General features: G+C 49.9%; 1 protein-coding gene across 3 annotated transcripts in view; it reads left to right on the forward strand.

The window, feature by feature from the left end:
• OTOF (otoferlin) overlaps nucleotides 1-23,699 on the forward strand; it is an 82,324-nt gene that overhangs the window by 33,477 nt on the left and 25,148 nt on the right. The window contains exons 7-23 of one of the 3 annotated variants that reach the window (XM_079325992.1): nucleotides 360-491; nucleotides 864-926; nucleotides 1,774-1,858; nucleotides 2,826-2,985; nucleotides 5,239-5,425; nucleotides 7,497-7,683; nucleotides 9,313-9,536; nucleotides 10,532-10,640; nucleotides 11,085-11,268; nucleotides 14,610-14,730; nucleotides 15,487-15,587; nucleotides 16,505-16,595; nucleotides 17,957-18,073; nucleotides 19,955-20,107; nucleotides 20,539-20,728; nucleotides 21,775-21,899; nucleotides 22,400-22,534. In XM_079325992.1, coding sequence (XP_079182118.1) covers nucleotides 360-491; nucleotides 864-926; nucleotides 1,774-1,858; nucleotides 2,826-2,985; nucleotides 5,239-5,425; nucleotides 7,497-7,683; nucleotides 9,313-9,536; nucleotides 10,532-10,640; nucleotides 11,085-11,268; nucleotides 14,610-14,730; nucleotides 15,487-15,587; nucleotides 16,505-16,595; nucleotides 17,957-18,073; nucleotides 19,955-20,107; nucleotides 20,539-20,728; nucleotides 21,775-21,899; nucleotides 22,400-22,534 — 2,364 coding nt within the window. Of the gene's footprint in view, nucleotides 1-359; nucleotides 492-863; nucleotides 927-1,773; nucleotides 1,859-2,825; nucleotides 2,986-5,238; nucleotides 5,426-6,614; nucleotides 6,688-7,496; nucleotides 7,684-9,312; nucleotides 9,537-10,531; nucleotides 10,641-11,084; nucleotides 11,269-14,609; nucleotides 14,731-15,486; nucleotides 15,588-16,504; nucleotides 16,596-17,956; nucleotides 18,074-19,954; nucleotides 20,108-20,538; nucleotides 20,729-21,774; nucleotides 21,900-22,399; nucleotides 22,535-23,699 lie in introns of those variants that run through there. The other 2 variants (XM_079325994.1, XM_079325993.1) reach the window with 2 other exon arrangements.

Below are 23,699 nucleotides of genomic sequence, written 5' to 3' on the forward strand. Positions count from 1 at the left end.
GCAACCTGGGATAGCAGAATGTGTCCCTGCCCCTGGCAGGGTGTGGGATGGAATGAGCTTTATGCTCCCTCCCAATTCCAATCCATGGTCCCGTTGTGTTTTCCAACACAAGTGAAACCAACGGGATTGGTCTCTCTTGGTTAAATCCATTGGATTTTCCATGTTGTGTGATGAGCCCATGCCCTGGGGCTGGAACAATTGGGATTCCTGGGATCTCCTGCATCCCACCCCACCCATCTGTGTCCCAGCAGGCCCCACTGCACTGGGAATTCCACTCTACCTGAGGCTGGGGGGGAATGGGTGAAGGCAGCCTGGAGCTGCTCCCGGGAGTGTGGAAGTTTGGGAATTCCTCTCCCCAGGTCAGCATCACCATCATCGAGGCCCGGCAGCTCGTGGGGCTCAACATGGACCCCGTGGTGTGCGTGGAGGTGGGGGAGGAGAAGAAATACACCTCCATGAAGGAATCCACCAACTGTCCTTACTACAACGAGGTGGGTCCGGCCCCGGTGCTGCTCCAACCCCTCCGGGCTCCTCCTCCCTCAATCCCGTGATTTCTCTCTTATCTGTGTTTTTTTGGGGGGTGTTAAATTCCCGTGGGAATAAGGTGAAATCTCAAACCACACAGGAGAAGCAAAGCCTTTGCCCTGTGGAATTTTGTGATCAATGATTCCCAATTTTTATGAGAAATCTGCGCTTGCGTTGTCTCCCCACGCTCAGCGGGATCGGTGATCCATGGCTTGGGAATCACATGGATGCATCCCAGGCCAAGGGCTGCAGGAGCTCCCCCAGGCAGCCTCAGCTCCTCCAGGGGGTTTCTCAATCCCAATGGACCCCACCCCTCACCATTCCTCTTTCCCTTCCAGTATTTCGTGTTTGATTTCCACGTCCCCCCCGATGTCATGTTCGACAAGATCATCAAGCTCTCCGTAAGTGACCTCAATGGACTGGTGTTGTCATTTTTGGGGGTTTTGGAAGCAAACAACCCATTTTTGGGGATGGGTTTAAGGTACTTGATGTGAGATTCCCAACAGGAATTCTCCTCTGCAGATCCCTAGTCTGTTTTTCTGTTCCAACCTTCATTCCTGGCTCCACGCAGCTCCTGCATTCCCTGTGTCCCTTCATGGGTGATCTCTGGGATTCCAGAGCTAGGTAGAACCAAACTTTGGAGTTTATTTATTTATTTTTGTGGAGAAAAAAGACTTTCCTGAGCCTGCCAGGGAAATTCCTGAGGCATCAGAGCTGTTGTGGAAATCCAGGATAGGGAATGCTGAGAGCTAAACTGAGATTTCAGTCTACCCAAGACTAGGAAGGTTCTTCCAGATTCCTTGCCCAATTAGTACACATTAATTAGGATCATCCATATCCATCACACTGCACAGACTGACTGTACAATTTCTCCCAATTTTCCTCAAATTCTGAGCATTCTGAAGGCTCTTCCCTCAGTTAAATATCTCATATTTTTATTTCCATTTTTATTTCCATTTTTATTTCCATTTCCATTTCATAGTGTTTGCTGCTGTAGAGGCTGGAAAAGGGATCTTGCTCCAAAGAGTTATTTATTTTGCATTTTTTTTTATTAATCCCAAATATAAACTTCCTGACAATTCCACTGATCAGGACCCCACGGGGCCTCTTGGTGTCCTTAGAATCCTCCCCAGACCAAGGAAAACTCCTCAGCTCCTTTCCCATCTGGCACTGGAGACCTCTGGATTGGCTTTGCCTCTCCCAGTTCCTGGGGAAATTCCTGAGTGGTTTTCCCTTCTTGATTTCCAGGTGATCCACTCCAAAAACCTCCTGCGGAGTGGGACGTTGGTTGGATCCTTCAAGATGGATGTTGGGACTGTTTACACCCAGCCTGGTACGTGGATATTGTTTGTAACCATTCCTGGGCTCACTGGATTAAAATTCCTGGCAAAGGAGTCAGGCAGGGGCTGGTTTCCTTGGAAAACGCTTTCCCAATTTAGTGCAAATATCCAAGATATAAACAAGTCACCTGGGCTGGCTCGTGGGTCAGGGAAGAGCACCTGGCTCCTCTGGAGAAGAGTTCCTATCCCATTCTGGAATTGTGGAATCACAGGATGGTTTTGGGTGTGATGGCACTTTTAAAGATAATTTTATTCCACCCCTGCCATGGGCAGGGACACATCCCACTGTCCCAGGTGGCTTCAAGCCCCATCCAACCTTTCCTGGGACACTCCCAGGGATCCAGGGATTCTTTGGGAATTCCAGCCCAGCCAGCAATCCCTTCCCAAGCTCCCCTTTCCCAGTGGGAGCCATTCCCTGGCTCCTGCCCCTCCAGCCCTTTCCTAAATCCCAGCTCTCCTGCAGCCCCTTTGAGGCTCGGGAAGCAGCTCCAAGGATTCCCTGGATCCTTCCCTGGTCCAGCTGTCCCAGGTGTCACTGGGATCCCTGCTGGGTGTGCTGGTGTCCATCCCTCCCCTGCCAAGGGAGAAGGCCTAGGTGACATTTCCAGGCAGGACATCAACATTCCAGACAGGGCTGGATCCTGCCCCACATTTCATCCAAGCCTGGAAAAGAGACAGAGGTGGATTAGAGCTGCTGATGCTCCAGTCCAACCATCCCCAGCCCTGCCAAGGCCACCACCCCTGCCCCGTGTCCCCAAGTGCCACATCCACAGGCCTTTCAATCCCTCCAGCATGGAGACTTGAGACTCCAGCTTTTCCCATTGTTCTCCCACCTTCAAAGCCCCTTCCCAATGGGATTTTCCAGGGGTTTGTTGGGGTCCCACCCCATGGATGGCCGTGTCTGGTGGCATTGGCCGTGTCTGGTGGTGACAAAGGCCCCTCCTGTCCCCTGGGTTGCAGAGCACCAGTTCTACCACAAATGGGCCATCCTGTCCGACCCTGAGGATCTCACAGCCGGCCTCAAGGGCTACCTCAAGTGTGACATCGCCGTGGTGGGCAAAGGGGACAACATCAAGACCCCACACAAGGCCAACGAGACAGACGAGGATGACATTGAAGGGTAAGGATGTGCTGGGATCTGCTGGGATCCTCTTCCTGGCTCCCCTGGGAATGGCTTTCCACCTCTCTTTACCTTGGATGGGATAACAGGATCCAAACCTGGGGCTGGTGGCAAACACGGAGCCACGACAGCAGAGGGACAAATCCGGTGCTTTTCTGAGAGGGAATGTGAGGTGCTGGTGCAATTCCAGGTGTTTTCCAGAACAGAGTTGTCATTCCTGTGGGGTCAGACCATCTGCTGGTGGTTGATTTCTACAGCAACATCAGCCTGGTGTCACCTGGACTAATGTCCCCAGTCCTTACCTGGCACTCCTGATGGGATTGGGATGGGATGAGATAGGATTGGGATGTGATGGGAAATCATAACCCCAAGGCAGAGGGGGGTTAGTTTGGATGAGGGGGAAGTCTGGACGAGGTTTCCCAGTCCGTGTGTGTGGACAGGGCTCTTGGACTGCCCAGAACATTTCAAAGGTCGTGGAACAAAAATCAAGAGCTTTAAGGTTTGGTTGAGCCCCAGAACTTTTCCAGCTGAATGAATATTTCCATTTCAAATCTACCTCTCAGGCTCTCCCCACATGGAATCATGGAGTGGTTTAGGTTGGAAAAGGCCTCTGGGGTTGAGTCCAGCCATTAGCAGTCAGAAACCACCAGCACAGCTCTCCTGACTTGCTGGGGTTTGAGGAACCACCTCCAGTACTTTGGATTTCATTCCATGCTGCAGTGGTGATTTCTCCTACTTATTCCTAAAAATCCTGGAATGGTTTGTTTTGAAAGGGATCTTCAAGATCACTTTGTTCCATTCCTCCTGCCATGGGCAGGGACACTTTCCACCAGACATGGACAGCTCCAGCATTTCCTAGAATTCCCCTAGAAATATTTTGTTCACAATATTCCCATGGGTTCATCTACTCCTACAGAGGAGGAAAGCCACATATCCAAAAAACCAATGGATGGAGTTAATTTTGTTCCCAAAATAATCCTCCGAGCTCCCCTTGATAAGGAAAACTCTTCCACAATTTCCATGGAATGGAGTGGAAGTGGAAAGAGTTGGTGCTCAGAAAATGGAGCAGCTCCTCTTTGGGGTTTTATGAATGAAAAATTTTGGGGAAGACCTCTGAGATCATCCTGTTGCCTTTAGGAGCTGGAACAGAGATCACACAGAGTTAGGGGAAATAAAATGGGTATTTATTGAAAGGCCTGCAAAGGCCACACCCTGGCAGTGCCAGTGCCACAGTGTGGCCCCTGCCCTGCCTGAGTGGCTCCAAGATGGAAGTAAAAGAGGGGTTGGTCACACGATTTCACATTTTATAGACTTTATTTACATACAGGAGTCAATCGTCCAATTAATAGTCTCAAATTGTAAGGTGTCCTCCTCTTCTCCTGGCTGCCCTGCCCTCCTCTTCTCACATTGTTTATACTTAGGACTGTGGGAGCCCAGGGTGCACCCCTGGCCTCCTTGGGGGTCTCAAACCCCCCTGGCAAGGGTCTCAAAGACTCTGAGTGAGACCCTGGTGTCACAGGTGCTGAATTCTAACCCTGGGGGAAGTTGTCAGCACAAAGAGAATGGAAACAAGCCGCCAAAATTAGTAAAGTGTAAATTAGACCTTCAGAACGTAGATAAATAGGTTTTTGGGAATGTTTATGATAAGGGACACGTGGCCAAGATGGAGAATTTGGGGGGTGGACACCTTTTCCTCCTTCTTCTCCATGTCATCCATATTGGGTGACACGTTGGCACTTTTAGATTGGATGGGGTCAGGGCTGGACCATTTAATAAAATTGTATTGGGAATATTTTGTAAACATGTAATACATAGTACAAACTATATAAGATAAACCCTGCCCTCACCAGGCAGATCCCACCATGGATGCCAGGCTGAGCAGACCCTGCTGGCCAGGCAAAAGGTGCCTGAGATAAGAAATAATAAACAATTATTGGAACAAGAGAAAACCGTCTTCGGCAGTCTCTCTTCAGTGGCTTCAGAGAAAACCAGGGTTTGAACCACCTTCATGTCCCTCTGGGGTGATCTTGGGGCAAAGGAGAAACCTCAGACTGGGACACATCCCTGGAGTCTGAAAAAACTCTCCTTGAGCCCATAGCTGGTATTAACCTATTTCACCTTTACCACCCTGAACCACAACAGCAAGCGCACCCAAGCGGAACAGAAACAACTCATCCCTTAAAGCATCAATCCCACCCAACCTTCAATCCCCCCACCCCAGCACCGTTCCCAGCTCCATTTCTGCCACTCCAGGAACCTCCTGCTGCCCGAGGGGGTCCCGCCGGAGCGGCAGTGGGCTCGGTTCTACGTCAAGATCTACCGCGCCGAGGGGCTGCCGCGCATGAACACCAGCATCATGGCCAACGTCAAGAAGGCGCTCATCGGGGACAACAAGGACCTGGTGGACCCCTACGTGCAGGTGGCCTTTGCAGGGCAGAAGGTGAGCGAGGAGGTGACAGGGGAAAATGAGAATTTTAGATTTTCTGTGCTGGCGGGTGCTGACCGCCCAGGAAAACATTGCTTTTGACGTGATGTTGGATTTTGCCGTTTTTTGACCTAGAGATGGGGCAACTGAGAGGTGTTTGAAAATATTTTTTTCCCTTTTCAGTTTTATATGAACCATGACACAACACATATATTACAATTCACACCATCACAATCAGAAGCCAACTATTTCCTAATTACACCACATTATAAGCCTTGGCCTTTGTCACATCATGCTGCAAAATGCCTTAAAGACAATAATTTAAAATTACTCTTCATGGGTTCTATTACAACGTATCTTTTACAGTTCTAATTTTCTAAAGTATTTAGCCTTATTTGCAAGGCCGTCCCTCGAAACTTTTTTTTAGCTCCATTTCTCTCTTAATAATATTTGTCTTATTCCATGGCATTTCTAAGTCAGCATTTTTTTTATTTCCAAGTTTGCATACAGATGCACAGTGTGTGAGCCTGCTGCCAGGCTCTGAGAACTCTCTACAAATCTATTTCCTACAACCTGAGGCCGTGGAGAAAGCTTCCAAAATTGAAGAATAGAGCTAGAATTAGGGATATGTAGTTTGAACAGAAGTGTGTAACACCACACGGTGAAAAATTTAGAATTTAAGGTCTTAGAATGTAGTAATAATTAGAAAGCAAGGTGGAGGTTTTAGGAAGGAGGTTTTGTCCTTCTTCACCTTCTTCTTCATAGGTTTGGGAAGCACCGTGTGATCAGATAGAAAATATTGCATTTTGGGCCACAGGTCATTAGTTATTGGCTTAAAAGTAAAAATAATAAAAATAATTTAGGTGACTTTTCTTAATTGGATAATTTGCCCTTAAAAGGCCTTGTAGAGAGAGAGATAAATCTCTGTTTTTAGCTTGTTAGGTAGAAGTTCTGTAGAAATCACTGTAATATAAATAAGAATTAGTAAACATCTGAGTCAGAACAAGAAATTCCATCTCTCAAGTATTTAATCCTGATCCTGGCAAAAAGAAGATAAAACGTGTTTGTTGACCATGGGAGGTGACACCAGCAGGTGCCACAGATGGTCTCAGCCATCCTTGCAGGTCAGGGTGGGCGTGGTGTCACCTGGCACAGGGACGTGGGCGTGGTGTCACCTTGTTTTTGATCTCTGGGATGGGTTTGAGCCCTCCCCAGTTGAGGAAGAGGATTCCTTGCTCAGGAGAGGGTGGAATGGGAGGAAAGGAGAGGCTCAGGTGGTGAGGTGCTGAGTTTTTCCTGGGTCTGGGTCTTCAAAGAGACATGAGCAGTTGTTGGCTGCTGTAAAGTTGTTTATTGCAGGAATTTATTGCTGTATATTACTTTATTAATAAAGTTGTTTACTGCAGTCCTGAAGGCAAAGAGTTCAGAATATTAAAGTTTTCTGGCATAGAGTCCCAAGTAGAATCAGCAGCAGCAGCTCCCTGGCGTTTCTTCTTCTTCCTCCTTCTTTCCTTCTTCCTTTCTTCTTCTTCTTCCATTTCTGTTTCTTCTTCTTCCTTCGTTCTTCTTCCATTTCTTCTTTTCCTTCTTTTCTCATCCCCATACAGGATATTTTATTCATAAATCATCCAATCAGCTAAAAACATGATTCTAAAATATTCTTCCTACACCTATCAGAGCTCAATTCTAAAGTACAAAAGTAGTGTCAATCCTTACACATAATTTACACATATGTTTCTATCTATTAATGTGAATAGTTCTGTCTGTTCTATGTAGAAATACAAGCAATGTTCTGCTATATTTTTGTTATGTTTAAGGCTAAGTTACTGAATTTTAAACTAGTCTTTAAGGCTTTTTTCTCTCTTAAAGGCACTTAAAGTATATTCTTACTTACTTAACAGTAAAATTTACACTTCTGACTCATGTCTGTGCGGCTTAATATATTCTAATTTCTTTAAAGGTTTTAATTCAATCCCTGCATTCTTTTCTGTGTCTGAGGGACTCAGAGAAGCTTCTATTTTATGCACTCCAACAGTGAGGGATGGTATTTCTGGAGATCCAACCCTTGTCTGATCTCAATTCCCAGGGAAAGACATCCATCCAGAAGAGCTCCTACGAGCCCCTCTGGAACGAGCAGATCATCTTCACAGAGATGTTTCCCCCGCTGTGCAGACGGATCAAGATCCAGATCCGGGACTCGGACAAGGTCAACGACGTGGCCATCGGGACCCATTTCATAGATCTGAGGAAAGTCTCCAATGAAGGGGACAAAGGTAAAGTTAAAGTGGGGGAATTCCTCTGGCAAAGCTCCCAAAGAGTTTTCCAGGCTCTTTCCCAGCCCTGGAATTCCTTGGGGCTCATCTGGAGAGACCTTGATGTCCTGAAATGTGAGAGGTTCCTGGACCAACACCCTGAAAACCAAGAGCTGTCACAAACCTTCAGCCAGTACCTGAAAGCAAAGACACCCCAGAACGATTTGCTCTTCCAAAAATTCCATGGATGGACGAGCATTTGTCAGGCTCCCTATTCCCACACATGGGAAAAATGGGAAACCAGATGTGGGATTGGAAAGGGATTAATGAGGGGTTCTCCTTCCTCGACCCTCAAAAGGGGGAATTGCTGAAGACCTGCCCAGTTCCCATCACTGCCTTCCCAGCAAATTTTCCCTGAAAAAAAAACAAAAAAACAACCCAGGAGGCTCCAGGGGGATCTTTGGGCTCTGCACAACTCCCTGCCAGGAGGGGACAGCCAGGGGGGGTCGGGCTGTGCTGCCAGGGAACAGGGACAGGACAAGGGAAATGGGCTCAGGCTGGGCCAGGGCAGGCTCAGCTTGGACAGCAGCAGGAATTTCTCCATGGAAAGGGTGCTCAGGCCTTGGCAGGGGCTGCCCAGGGAGCTTTGGGGTGCCCATCCCTGGGGGTGCATGTGGCACTCAGGGCTCTGGGCTGGGACAAGGAGGAGATCAGGCACAGCTTGGACTGATTATGCTGGGAGGGCTTTTCCAAGTCAAATGATCCTGGGATTCCCTAAAAACTCTCTGTGGATGGCAGTAACCACACTTCCATGGACAGACCAGGACATATCCCAGCCTGTGCCACCACACAGACACCAGGAAAGTGACACCAGCCATAAGACCAAGACATTCCCTTTTCCCTTTCCACCCCTGTCCTGGTTTGAAGGACAGGTGTCTGCCAATAAAGGCAGAAGCTTCTCTTTCCAATGGAGAATGTAAACCCCCCTCCCTTCAAATTATAATAATTTTGAAATTAAGGGGCTCTCAGGCAAAAATATGGGAATTGGGAATAACAGTTCTTTACTAGGAAAATTAAAATAGCAATGCAGTATTACAAAGAACAATCCCAACCCCTGCCAGAGTCAGAATCCAAGCTGGCACAGTCAGTCAGTCAGGGTGGTGGCACAGTCCCATTCCATGGTGCTGCATCCTCCTGCAGGGGCAGATGTGGCTCAGCTGGAGCAGTGCTCCTGGAGAAGGGGCAGTTTCCTCTGAAGCTCCAGGGATGATGTGGAAGGGTCTGGTTTTCCTCTGGAATCCAGTGGAAAGAAGGTCCCTTGGTGTCCAAAATCTCAGTTTTTGTCTGGGTAGGAAAGGCTTGGCTCCTGCCCTGGCTGGAGCATCTCCCAGTGGGATGATGGAATTTTATCAGCCATGCACTGGGACTCAGTGGCCATGAACAGGAGATATCTCCTGGAGGGAGGATGGGCTGTGGGAAGATAAAGATGATTGCCCAGCTGGTTTAACAATGGCCCATTAACAGGAGATATCCCAACAGAGATCAGGGGCACTGCCACACCCAGCTCCACAGATGGTGACAAAATTCACATTTCTGGCCACATCAACCCAACACAACTCCCCCTCCCACCTGCCCATTCCGTCCCCTCAGGTTTCCTGCCCACCTTCGGCCCCGCCTGGGTGAACATGTACGGCTCCACCCGGAATTACACGCTGATGGACGAGCACCAGGAGCTCAACGAGGGGCTGGGCGAGGGCGTCTCCTTCCGCGCCCGGCTCCTGCTGGGGCTGGCCGTGGAGATCCTGGACACCACCAACCCCGAGATCAACAGCTCCACCGAGGTGCAGGTGGAACAGGCCTCGGCGGTGGCCGATGTAAGTTCCCCCTGTAACCCCACAGCAGCCATGGGGCAGTTGGGGGTGTCAGGAATATGGAGTTGTTACCTTTGGTCTTATAAATCGAGGGTTTCAAGGGTTGTCCAGCCTGTTTTTCATCTCACAGAGCAACAGAAGTAAATCTTGCAGGATTCCAGGTTTTAGGGTCATTCCTGTGCTCACTTCCATTGGGAATGTCACTTTGTCTGTCTGTCACTTTCCCAGAGAAGCTGTGGTTGATCCATCCCTGGAAGTGTCCAAGGCCAGGCTGGACAGGGCTTGGAGCACCCTGGGATAGAGGAGGGTGATCTGGCCCATGAAATCAGATGATTTTTAAGGTCTCTTCCTGCCCAAAACATTCCAATTTTTATAGTTTTTATAATCTCCTGAGCTTAAGGATTTTTCTCCATGTGGGAAATACACACAGACAGCAGCTCATCCCCTAATTACAGTTGTCCCACCCTTATCCTGATGGGTTTCAATCACAAGCCAGGGATCTTGTTTATTCCCCAGCCAGGGGGAATGTAATAGAATACAATTTCCACCTGGAAATAGAGCCATTTGAATTCCATGGGAGCATCCAGGCTCCTGGATTTACGTGATCAATTCAGTGCTGGTGAACTCAGGTTTGTATTCCTGAATGTCCCTGAAAGCCCTTCTGGGGTAAAGGGTGATGGATCCCAACACAGTTCAAGGTTATATTTAATTAAAAGATACGAAATCTTTAAATTAAAGATTAAAAAAATCTTATTAAGGATTTACATTAAACATTAAAAAATAGAAAAATATTTTTAAAAATATTTTAAAATATTTTAAAAAGAGATTATGCTAAACATTAAAAAATCATTACTAAATATTTAATTAAACACTCTCTACAACGAGCCAAGAGATGGAAGACAAAACCCTCCCAGTCCCTTTGGGAATGGCATCCTGAGGGATGGACCTGCCCCTCCCTCTGGCCCCAGCCCTCAGCCCTGGGATCTCTTTTCCTGCAGAACTGCAGTGGGAAGATGGAGGAATTCTTCCTCTTCGGAGCCTTCCTGGAGGCCACCATGATCGACAGGAAGATTGGGGACAAACCCATTAACTTTGAGGTCACCATAGGTTGGTTTGTTTTTGGGGGGAGTGTGATGATGGTGAAAATCAGAACCCGAAGCTAGGAGCTGGTTTATTCCTAATTTTCCATTCCAGCTCCTGCTAGAGCAGGTTTGGGGAGCAGGGAATAGCTCCTCTGTGGGCATGAGGGATGTGGGATCCCACACCCCATATTTTGTGCTGTGGCCAGTGGAGCTGATCCCTCTCCCATCCTGGCTTTGTGCTCCAGAGAAAGCAGCTCCAGGAGGGAATGCATTCCCAGGGCATTGAGAGGGGACAGGAGCAGGGCATAGACACCTCTCCCTAATTTCCAGCTCCTGGATGTGATTCCAGGCAATCAAACCCCAAAGTTCTCTGTGATTCCAGCAGAAAAAACTTCTGCCAACCCGAATTCAACCCCAGAGCTGGGAGTTAGAGCCCTGTGAATCAATTCCATCTCTTTTTTTCCTTGAGGTAACTATGGCAACCAGGTGGATGGCTCCAGCAAACCCCTCCTGAGGAGGAAGAAGGAGGGAGGGGATGGGGACGAGGAGGAGTCGGAGCTGCTCCAGAATTCCAGTGATGATGAAGGTGGTGAGGATGGAGAGCTGGTCTCTGTTTCTTCATCCCAGCCCATGAAGCCCCTGGTCACAGACAGGTCAGTGTGTCCACCTGGGCACAGACTGGTCAGTGTGTCCCCCTGGATTTGTGTGGTCAGTGTGTCCATCTGGGCACAGACTGGTCAGTGTGTCCCCCTGGATTTGTGTGGTCAGTGTGTCCATCTGGGCACAGACTGGTCAGTGTGTCCATCCAGGGCACTGGGACACTGGGTCCACCTCGGTGCAGACAGGTCAGTGTGTCCTCCTAGTTATGGACAGGTCAGTGTGTCCACCTGGATTTGTATGGTCAGTGTGTCCACCTGGGCACTGGACAGGTCAGTGTGTCCACCTGGTCATGGGCAGGTCAGTGTGTCCATCCTGGATTTGTATAGTCAGTGTGTCCACCTGGGCACTGGACAGGTCAGTGTGTCCACCTGGTCATGGGCAGGTCAGTGTGTCCATCCTGGATTTGTATGGTCAGTGTGTCCACCTGGGCACTGGACAGGTCAGTGTGTCCATCCTGGATTTGTGTGGTCACTGTGTCCGCTTGGGAACTGGATCATTGTGTTCCCCATGGGCACAGATTGGACACTGTGTCCACCTGGGCACTGGATCACTGTGTCCACCTGGATTTGTGTGGTCAGTGTGTCCACCTGGTCATGGACAGATAGGTCAGTGTGTCCCCCTGGATTTGTGTGGTCACTGTGTCCACTTGGGAACTGGATCTTTGTGTTCCCCATGGGCACAGATTGGTCAGTGTGTCCACCTGGTCATGGACAGATAGGTCAGTGTGTCTACCTGGATTTGTGTGGTCACTGTGTCCACTTGGGAACTGGATCACTGTGTTCCTTGTGAGCACAGACTGGTCAGTATGTCCACCTGGTCATGGACAGGTAGGTCAGTGTGTCCCCCTGGATTTGTGTGGTCAGTGTGTCCATCTGGTCATGGACAGGTAGGTCAGTGTGTCCACCTGGATTTGTGTGGTCAGTGTGTCCACCTGGGCACTGGATCACTGTGTCCACCTGGATTTGTGTGGTCACTGTGTCCACCTGGATTTTTGTGGTCGGTGCATCCACCTTGTCTGGCACTTGGGGACATGGGTCAGTGTGGCTTCAGCAGTGCCAAGATCCCAGATGGAAAAACAGCTGAAAAAATCTGGAAATACACCAGGCAGGAGATTGGGGAAAAAAGGCTCAGATCCTCTGCCTGGTGAGACATGGATTTGCATACCAAGGACTGGGATAAGGAAGATAATTGGATTTAAGATTATGAGATTTGGTTTAAAGTGGATTTTTATCACCTTTTAACAGTAGCTTGGTGTTAATTGAATGCACTGTTGGATTAAATAAATTGGAAAAATAATATTCAGGGAAGATAAGTATCACCCTGTAATTCCCTCCCTTTTTTCCATGAATATCCAACACAGTTAAGTCCCTCTGGATTTCCCTCCTTTTTTCCATGAATATCCAACACAGTTAAGTTCCCCTGGATTTCCCTCCTTTTTCCCATGAATATTCAGCACAGTTAAGTCCCCCTGGATTTCCCTCCTTTTTTCCATGAATATCCAGCAGAGTTAAGTCCTCCTGGAATTCCCTCCTTTTTTTCCATGAATATCCAGCAGAGTTAAGTCCTCCTGGAATTCCCTCTGTTCCTCAGCTCCTTGTCCAGCTGAATCCCAAGGGAACACGAGAAGTTCTGATGTTTTTGGGTCTCCCCCACCCTGTTTATCCAAAAATCTCCAGCCTCTGTGAGGCTGCTGCTCAGGCACGGGGCTCTGCTGACATCTCCTGGTGGAATACCTGGGAAGGGCTGGAGCTGGATTTGGCTCCTGGTGGTTCCAGGTGCAGCAGGATTCCCCTTTCCAGGCACCTCATGGACAGGTTGGGCAGGAATTGAAGCAACTGGGAGGTTTTGGAATCCCAGGGCGATTCCAGTGGGATCTCAAAGATCATCCAGTTCCAACCCTGACACATTCCATCATCCCAGGGTGCTCCAAACTCTGTCCAACCCAGGATACTCCCAGGGATGGGATGCACCATCCATCCCAGCCCTGTCACTGGGAATGGGCTCAGAGAAACAGAGCCTCTGTTCTGCACTGTGAGATCACTGCTCCCACATCACATTTCCTGGGCAGGGATGTTTTCCAATGAAGCAGAGACCTGGGGGGCTTTAGAAAGTACTTTTTATTTCTCTTATCTTCTACATAGGCAGGAACTGTGAGTTTGTCTCACAGATCTTCACCTCATGGCCCAGAAGTCACAGGACTTCTGATTACAGGACCTTTGAAAGGTTTATTAGCCAATAAAACACTACCAACAAGAATATTTATATTTCTAACCCAAGACTAAAATATTCAATTTTATAAACTCATTCTCCAGTGTGAGCTTTCTTAGCCAATCATGTTATGGCACACAAACCTACAGTGCTGCCCTCTAAAATTTCTGGTGACCTTTGTAACCACTTTTAATTTTCTCTATATCTTAAACTTTAAATGCTAAACTTTACTCAATTTAATATGTCTCTGCTTTAGACTATAAATCCTAAAATGCTTTAGACTATTCTTGCTTCTAATACCAAAGTTTGGGAGTCTTCTCCAAGGTCTCAAATCAAATCCTGTGTTCAATTCAATTCTAAGCTTTGGCTCACATGTTTTGAGATTTCCCTGTATTTTGAATTTTGACACAACTGAAGCTGCCTCCCTCCTGCTCCTGAGCTCCTGCATCCCTTGTTCCCATCATGGCATTGTCTCCTGGGATAATGGGATGATATGATGGGATGGGATGGGATACTGGGATGGGATGGGATAATGGGATGGGATGGGATACTGGGATGGGATGGGATAATGGGATGGGATGGGATAATGGGATGGGATGGGATACTGGGATGGGATGGGATACTGGGATGGGATGGGATGGGATGGGATGGGATGGGATGGGATGGGATGGGATGATATAATGGGATGGGATGGGATGATATAATGGGATGGGATGATATAATGGGATGGGATGGGATGGGATGGGGTGATGGGATGGGATGGGGTGATGGGATGGGATGGGATGGGATGGGATGATATAATGGGATGGGATAATGGGATGGGATAATGGGATGGGATAATGGGATGGGATGGGATAATGGGATGGGATGGGATGGGATGGATGGGATGGGATGGGATGGGATGGGATGGGATGGGATGGGATGGGATGGGATGGGATGGGATGGGATGATATAATGGGATGGGATGGGATAATGGGATGGGATGGGATGGGATGGGATGGGATGGGATGGGATGGGATGGGATGGGATGGGATGGGATGGGATGGGATGGGATGGGATGGGATGGGATGGGAGCTGTTCCAGAACTGTGACCCCCACAGAGCATCTCTCCTGCCTCCTCTTGCAGGAATTACTTCCACCTGCCCTACCTGGAGAAGAAGCCCTGCATCTACATCCGGAGCTGGTGGCAGGACCAGCGGCGCCGGCTCTACAATGCCAACATCATGGACAAGATCGGAGACAAGCTGGTCAGGGGTGGACAGGGGTGGGCAGGGAGGGTGGGGGCACACAGCTGGGACACGGTTTATTAGCCTGGAAACAGGGAAATCCCCCAAATTCCAGCAGCTCCTTGAGAATTCTGTGGGTCAGATCCAGATGTTCCCACAAAAGGGAGCAGAGGTGCAGAGGCTTTGTCACCTGAGACAGAGGGGTGAAGCACTCATGTGGGGAAGGGAAAGCTCCAGGGAGAGCTCAGAGCCCCTTCCAGAGCCTGAAGGAGCTCCTGGAGAGCTGGAGAGGGACTGGGGACAAGGAATGGAGGGACAGGACACAGGGAATGGGTACAAACTGGAAAAGAGGAGATTTGTACAGGATATTGGGAAGGAATTCTTCCCTGTGAGGGTGGGGAGGTGCACAGGCTCCAAGGGATGAGATTTGGAACAACCTGGGGCAGTGGAAGTTGTCCCCACCTGAGACAGTGGAGTTGGAATCCAATGATTCCCACCCAAAACACTCCATGATTTTAAGATTAAGTCTCAGCTCATTCCCAGGGAGCCTTCAGGAGAGCTCCACATTGGCAGGGTCACAGCAGGACCTGGGAAAGGTCCCTCCAAGAGGGTTTGGATCTCCCAAACTCCAGCTCATTCCTTGAAGGCACCAGAGCCATTCCCAGCGCTGGGTCCCTGGACGTGTTCCAGGGAAGCAGCCGGAATTCCCTGGGTGCGGGGTTGGATTAGGGGGCTCCCCAGCCGCCCACCCCTCACGCTGTCCCATTTTCACTGCAGGAGGAAGGGCTCAATGACGTGCAGGAGATGATCAAGACGGAGAAGCCGCACCCGGAGCGGCGGCTCCGAGGGGTCCTGGAGGAGCTGAGCAGCGGCTGCCTGTGAGTGCCCGCGGGGGTTCACCTTCCTGGAAACTTCAAAAGGCTTAATTTAAAAATATACAATACGAGACAGACAATAAAGCAAAAGGTTGCAACGGCTGGGTGCTTGACATTCAGCCAAAGCACACACTAACTCAGAAAACACTTCGTTAAATGCATCAATCTGTTGCATATTCACACATCTTCATGCATTATTCAAAATCACAACCCCCCCAAACTCTCTGTCCTGTTGTTACTCCCTTATAACTGAAGATCAATAAATTCCTTCCCTGGTATTCTGGTGTTTGCCACTGATAATTCAAGAATGTGAAGAATTTCCTGATTATAATTTTTTAAAGTTTTTTTTTTCTTTTACCATTCTCTGAATAAGTTACATGAACTAAAGCTTTTTGACATCACCATGCTGTAGTCCAAGAAAAATATATATTTACCACACTAGTATTTCTAAGTTTTGTTAATAGCAGAACTAAAATAAATTATATTAATACAGGAAAGTTTTCCAGCATTATGCATATAACATTCATTTCAGTATTTGTGAAGGGCCAATAATATAATATGGACCTACAACAGCACCCTGCAGGTCCCTGCTCCCAGAGGGCAAGTGCCACCTCACTGTGCCCTGTCCTTGGGACAATGGGACAACATTCCATGACACTGGCACGATGCTGGATCTTTTGCCTTGAGTTGGGAGTTTGGGTTCCTTCCATCTGCACCCCAAACACCCCAAAGCAGGGCTGAAAACATCAATCCTGTGGCCACCACAGGCTGGTGGCACCTGGTGACACCTCCTGTCCCTTCCTGGCTCTGAGTCCGGTGTGAACCAATCTCTGGCCCACGGTTTTGTTGGAAATGGTTGGAAATTTCCTCCAGGGAGCTCCCTGGGGAGTGTTCCCATGGGAATCCCCCTTTTCCTGCAGGCGCTTCCTGACCTTGGCTGACAAGGACCAGCACCACTCGTCCCGCACGAGGCTGGACCGGGAGAGGCTCAAATCCTGCATGCGGGAGCTGGTGAGTGGGATCGGGTCCTGAAGGGGCTCCAGGAGAGCTGGGAGGGACTGGGGACAAGGCAGGGAGGGACAGGACACAGGGAATGGCTCCCACTGCCAGGGGCAGGGCTGGGTGGGAAACTGGGCAGGAATTGTTCCCTGGGTGGGTGGCACGGATTGTTCAGGGAAGCTTTGGGAAAAGTGGAGGAGGATTCCTGAGTAGGGGCTGGAATTTGGTCCATGGACACGCTGGTTTCCCTGTGGGTCGAGGGTTTGGGGTTTAATTCTGAGCAGAGGAGCCCAAAACCCGCTTGGGTCTCACCCAAGTCCTTTGTGTCACTTGGGTCACTTGTCACAAACCTCTGCTGTGTCCCCTCCACCAGACTCTGGAAAGAAATTTGGGAGCACAGAGGAGCTGGAAAAGGGAATTTTGGAAACCCTGCAGGGCAGAGCTGCTCCAGGGACAGAGGTTTGGGGTGATTTTGGGAATCCTGCAGGGCAGCACTCCTCCTGGGATGGAGATTTGGGGATTATTTTGGTGAACCCCGCAGAGCAGAACTGCTCCAGGGACAGAGGTTTGGGGATGATTTGGGGAACCCCACAGAGCTGCCCCAGGGACAGAGGTTTGGGGATGATTTGGGAAACCCTGCAAAGCAGAGTTGCCCCAGGGACAGAGGTTTGGGGGAGATTTGGGAACCCCCCCAGAGCTGCCCCAGAGACAGAGGTTTGGGGTGATTTTAGGAACCCCACAGAGCTGAGCTGCTCCTGAGACAGAGATTCGGGGATGATTTTGGGAACCCTACAGGGCAGAGCTGCTTCAGGGACGGAGATTTGGGGGTGATTTTGGGAACCCCACAGAGCAGAGCTCCTCCTGGGATGGAGATTTGGGGATTATTTTGGTGAACCTTGCAGAGTAGAGCTGCTCCAGGGACAGAGATTTGGGGGTGATTTTGGGAACATCTCAAGGCAGAGCGGCTCCAGGGACAGAGGTTTGGGGGTGGTGACCCCACTCCTTGCCAAGGATGTGCAGTAGAGATGGACAATGAGCTGGTGGCTCATCCAACTGGCACAGCCAAGGACACCAACTTTCAGTGTCCAACTGCATCCTCAAGAGCCAGGAATTGCTAAATTCCACACATTCACCTGGAAGCCCCAAGGGTCAGGTGCTGGGTGACAGCAGGAGAGGCTCCTTCCTGAAGCCACCCCAAAATTCTCCAAGCTCAGGTGACACCTTTGTGGTGCCATTTTCTCCTCAGCTCTCTCAGGGGCTCTCCCGTGCTGAGGTCAGCCACAGGGTGTCTGAAGGTTCCACCCCAGCCTGGTGGGGTTGAGGAGCCTTTCCTGTGTCCGAGCTGTGTCCTGATGTCCTGGCTGTCCCCACAGGAGAACATGGCCCAGCAGGCCACGGCCCTGCGCTCCCAGGTCAAGAGGAACACCATGAAGGACAAGCTGAAGCTGGTGCAGAACTTCCTGCAGAAGCTGCGGTTCCTGGCGGATGAGGTGGGTCCCTCACGGGCAGAGGGGGCTCTGGCTGGGGCAGCTCGTGGGGACTGAAAGCTGGGAGGGATGGATGGATGGATGGATGGATGGATGGATGGATGGATGGATGGATGGATGGATGGATGGATGGATGGATGGATGGATGGATAGATGGGTGGGTGGATGGATGGATGCATGGGCAGAGGAATGGATGGATGGATGATGCATAGATGGATCCATGGATGGATGGAGGGATGATGGATGGATGAATCCATGGATGGATGGATGGATGGATGGAGGAATGGACAGATGGATGATGCATGGATAGATCCATGGATCTATGAATGGATGGAGGGATGATGGATGGATGGATGGATGAATCCATTAATGGATGGAGGGATGATGGATAGATGAATTCATGGATGGATGGATGGATGGACGGAGGAATGGACGGATGGATGATGCATGGATAGATCCATGGATCCATGAATGGATGGAGGGATGATGGATGGATAAATCCATGGATGGATGGATGGATGGATGGATCCATAGATGGATCCATGCAGGGATGGATGTATCCATGCATGAAGGGATGGAGGGATAGATGGATGGATCCATGGAGGGATGGATGTATCCAGGCATGGATCCATGCATGGAGTGATGGATGGGTGGAGGGATGGATGGATGGATGGATGGATGGATGGATGGATGGATGGATGGATGGATGGATGGACGGATGGATGGATGGATTGATGGATGGATGTTGCATGCATGCATGCATGGAGTGATCCATGTATGGAAGAATGGATCTACGGATCCATGGATGGATGGATGGATCCATTGATTGATGGATGGAGACATCCAAGGGCAGGAGAGGTCCCTCTGCAAGGAGCCATTCCAAGCCCATGATCCCTGTGCACTCCCTGTGCACTCCTGGGTGGGAATGAGCTGATGTAAAAGAAATTCAAGAGTTTCCCAGGCAGGGACAGAGCTGGGTCCTCCTGCAGCAAAGCTGGAGATGTTTCAGCCAATCCCAGCCATAGAGTGATCCCGTGGATCCCTGGGAAATAGGGAATTGGCAAGTGACACATCAAATCCCAGACTGGTTTGGGTGGGAAGCGATTTGAAATCCCATCCAGTTCCAACCCAACACCTCCCCCTGTCCCAGCTGCTCCAAGTGTCCAGCCTGGCCTTGGGCACTGCCAGGGATCCAGGGGCAGCCACAGCTGCTCTGGGCACCCTGTGCCAGCCCTGCCCACCCTGCCAGGGAACAATTCCTGCCCAGGATCCCACCCATGGGAGCCATTCCCTGGGTCCTGTCCCTCCATCCCTTGCCCCAAGTCCCTCTGCAGCTCTCCTGCAGCCCTTTTAGGCTCCAGAATGATTCCATGACATTTTTCCAGTTTAGGACTGGCTCAGAGGTGGTTCTTGGCCCTCCCTGGAGCTGCAGCTGTTGCACCTCCTGTTTCCATTCCTCATGGAAGGCTCCCAGCTCCATCACTGGTTATAGCCAGGCCTTCCTTGGCCTTGACCCAACCCAAATTTGAGGTGTGACAGGCCCTGCCCAGACTGGGAAACTCTTCCCTAGAAAGGAATGAAGGAATGGATGCTGCCTTCCCCTCCCCAAGAACCACTGAAGGAGCAGAGAAGGAAAACCTTCAGTCTTCTATGCCCAAATTTACATTTTTTTTTTAACTTTAACCAACATAACTCCTAGCTCCTTTCCTGAGCAGCTTTTTCAAAGTGGGAATCTCAAAACAATTCCAGTGCCCCCAGTTTGGCCACAGGCGCATCCTTCTTCCACGGATTTTGCTGGATTTGCCTCCAGCTGATCTCCAGCCCCACCAGTGCCTCAGTGGGTGGATCTGGGGCATTGACAGGGCTCTGCTGTGGCATTCCCAGCCCCAGCACACGATTCCTGACGTTTTCATCTGGATGATGAGCAACAACAAGCGCATTGCCTACGCCCGCATCCCTTCCAAGGACATCCTGTACTCCATCGTGGATGAGGAGATGGGCAAGGACTGCGCCAAAGTCAAGACAGTTTTCCTCAAGGTGAGGATCCCTCTGTCCCAGGGGAGCTGCAGCCAGGAGGAGGGAAGTGGAGGGAATTTGGGAGATGAGGATGAGGGTTTTGTTTCCATTTTTTCTGGGGTTTGAATATTGGAAAAGTATGATCCATATTCTGCTAGTAGGGGTGGAAATCTGTTCATAGCGAGAACCAGACTGAACTGACCTTACCCAGTCTGGTAATTGGGAAGTGTTTGGAAGGAAATGTTTGATCCAGCTGGAAATCCAGAGAATTTCTGGCTTAGGAAAAGGAAACCACAGTGGGAAAGAGGACAATGCCTGAGCCAGAGCAATGTCATGATCCCAAAGGATCCTTGGGTTAAAAGAACAGCAGCACAGTGTCCCAGAGGGACTGGGTGCTCCAAGAGGGCTCTGTCCATATTCCCGATATCCATGTGGACTCTTCCATTCCTCAGCTCCCTGGGAAGAGGGGGTTTGGCCCTGCTGGCTGGACAGTCCAGGCTAAGATGGAGATCTACCTGTGGCTGGGCCTCAACAAGCAGCGCAAGGACTTCCTGAGCGGCCTCCCCTGTGGGTTCGAGGAGAAGAAAGTCCCCCGAGGCCAAAACCTGCCCTCCTTCCCACCCATCAGCCTCCTCTACACCAGTAAGGAGTTCCCATGGGATGGGGCATGGAGAGGGAGGGGAGGAGCCTGGCTGGAAACCCCCTCATCCAAGCACTTCCAGGAGCTAAGGGGGAATTGTTCTCGTTGTCCCAGGACAGTTGGCGGGCTGGGAATTGTGTTCCCTCCTATCCTAACCTTATTCAGATTTGTCATTGTGCATATGACAAGCAGGATAGTGAGGAAATCCATATCCATTTGGGATTTGTGCTTTGAGTTGAGATCCTTCACCCATAAGTAAAACCAGGCTCCTGAGGTGTCCCTTGAGTGGGCTGGTTTCAAAGACAGGTGTCTGCTAAGGAAGGCAAGAGCCTCTCTTGAAATGGAAAATGTAAATCCCCTCCCTCCAAATTATTATAATTTTGAAATTAAGGGGCTCTCAGGCAAAGACATGGGAATAGGAATAACAGTTCTTTACTAGGAAAATTAAAATAAAAATACAGTAATACAACAAAACCCAATCCCAAACAGTGCCAGAGTCAGAATCCAAGCTGGCACAGTCAGTCAGTCAGGGTGGTGGCACAGTCCCATTCCATGGTGCTGCATCCTCCTGCAGGGGCAGATGTGGTTCAGCTGGAGCAGTGCTCCTGGAGAAGGTGCAGTTTCCTCTGAAGCTCCAGGGATGATGTGGAAGGGTCTGGTTTTCCTCTGGAATCCAGTGGAAAGGCTGCTCTGGTGTTCCAAATCTCAGTTTTTCTCTGGGTGGGAAAGGCTTGGCTCCTGCCCTGGCTGGAGCATCTCCCAGTGGGATGATGGAATTTTATCAGCCATGCACTGGGGCTCACTGGCCATAGGAGATATCTCCTGGAGGGAGGATGGGCTGTGGGAAGATAAAGATGATTGCTCAGCTGGTTTAAACAATGGTCCATTAACAGGAGATATATCCCATGCAGATAAGGATCACCGCCCCACCTGGCTTCAACAGATAGGGATATAATGCATCCTTTTGGTCACATCCTGCTCTGTAAGCCAAGACAGGCTCCCAGAGGTCATCCCAAGCCATTCCCATCCCATTCCCTCCCTCTTGCAGAGAAACAGGTGTTCCAGCTGCGAGCCCACATGTACCAAGCCAGGAGTTTGTTTGCAGCCGACAGCAGCGGCCTCTCGGATCCCTTTGCACGGGTGTTCTTCATCTCCCAGAGCCAGTGCACCGAGGTGAGCACTGCCAGGATGCAGGGATGCAGGGATGGAGGGATGGCTGACCCCACAGGTTCCATATTCTCCCGTAGCACAGATCCCATGAACAAGGATTAGGTTGATCCTGGGCTCCTGAGGTGGGAGAGAAGCTCTGGAACTGGGCATTGACTTTTCCAGGAGATCTCTCTGCAGGAGCCCGTTCCCAAAATATATCCCACACCCCAGTGGCTGCGATTCCCCTCAATTCTCTGGGATTCCTTGTGATTCTCTGGTGGTTTATCAGAACTGAGTCACATTAAAGTTATTTTTCAGTGTTCCCTTCCCAGTCTAAGTGTTGCCAAGCTTTAGAAAGTCAGGACACTGGGGATAATCCAACTCTGCTCAACTGCTGTTGGATTGTTTTCCTCAGAAGAATCCCTGGGAGATTCCTAATACCTTCCTGATCCCAAAAAATACACAGCAGCCCCACCTGCCACCCTTTCCTAGGACCCTGGTCCATTCCTAGACCATTTTCCCAGGTTCTCAACGAGACCCTTTGCCCGACCTGGGACCAGCTCCTGGTGTTTGACAACGTGGAGCTGTACGGGGAAGCTCACGAGATGCGGGACGACCCCCCCATCATCGTCATCGAGATCTACGACCAGGACACCGTGGTGAGAAAATCCCACATGGAATTGTGCATGGTTTGGATGCTGGAATCTCTCCAGATTTGGAGGAGGTGGATTTGGGGAGGTTTTTTTTCCTTGATCCTTGGAAAATGGTCCCTCTGCATCTCCCATGGAGCCTCTGCAGCTCATAAATTTCAGATGTGACTCAATGTTTTGGAGAGGGAAGAAAGAGGCTGTGGCCAAGGGGCCTTTCCATTTGGGAAAACTGCTCATCCCTGGCCTCCTCTCTGTCCCAACCTTCAGCTGTCCCAAATCTCCTTCAGGAAGTCATGACTGAAAGTTTTCCCTGAGCTTTGGCATCCCAAGACCACAGCGCTGATCTCGTTCATGTTCCAACCACGATGGGGAAAATCTCAGGGCTAATCTTGGAATTCCCAGGTTGGATCCCCCACCCCAAGGTCTCCTGTGGAGAACCACAGGGCTAATTTTGGAATTCCTGTGTTGGACTCCCAACCTCAAGGGCTCCTGGGGAGAACCATGGGGGTAATTTTGGAATTCTCATGTTGGATCCTCCCACCTCAAATGTCCCTGTGGAGACTGAGCTAATTTTGGAATTCCCATGTTGGATCCCCAACTCCAGGTGCTCCTGGGGAGAACCACAGGGCTCATTTTGGAATTCCCATGTTGGATGCCCAACTTCAAATGCTCCTGGGAAGACCATGGGGCTAATTTTGGAATTCCTGTGTTGGATCCCCAACCCCAAGTGCTCCTGGAGAGAACCACAGGGCTAATTTTGGCATTCTCATGTTGGATCCTGGGGAGAATCACAGAGCTAAGTTTGGAATTCTTTTGTTGAATTCCCAACCCCAAGAACTCTTGGGGAGAACCATGGGGCTAATCTTGGAATTCTTGTGTTGGATCCCCAACCACAAGTGTTCTTGGGGAGAACCACAAGGGTAATCTTGGAATTCCTCTGTTGGAATCCCAATCCCAAGTACTCTTGGGGAGAACCATGGGGCTAATCTTGTAATTCCTGTGTTGGATCCCCAACCCCAAGGGCTCCTGGGGAGAACCACGGGGCTAATCTTGGAATTCTCGTGTTGGATCCCCAACCACAAGTGTTCCTGGGGAGAATCACAGGGCTCATTTTGGAATTCCTGTGTTGGATCCCCAACCCCAAGTGCTCCTGGGGAGAATCACAGGGCTCATT

This window comes from Erithacus rubecula (assembly GCF_903797595.1).
Source record: "Erithacus rubecula genome assembly, chromosome: 2".
Lineage (NCBI taxonomy): Eukaryota > Metazoa > Chordata > Aves > Passeriformes > Muscicapidae > Erithacus > Erithacus rubecula.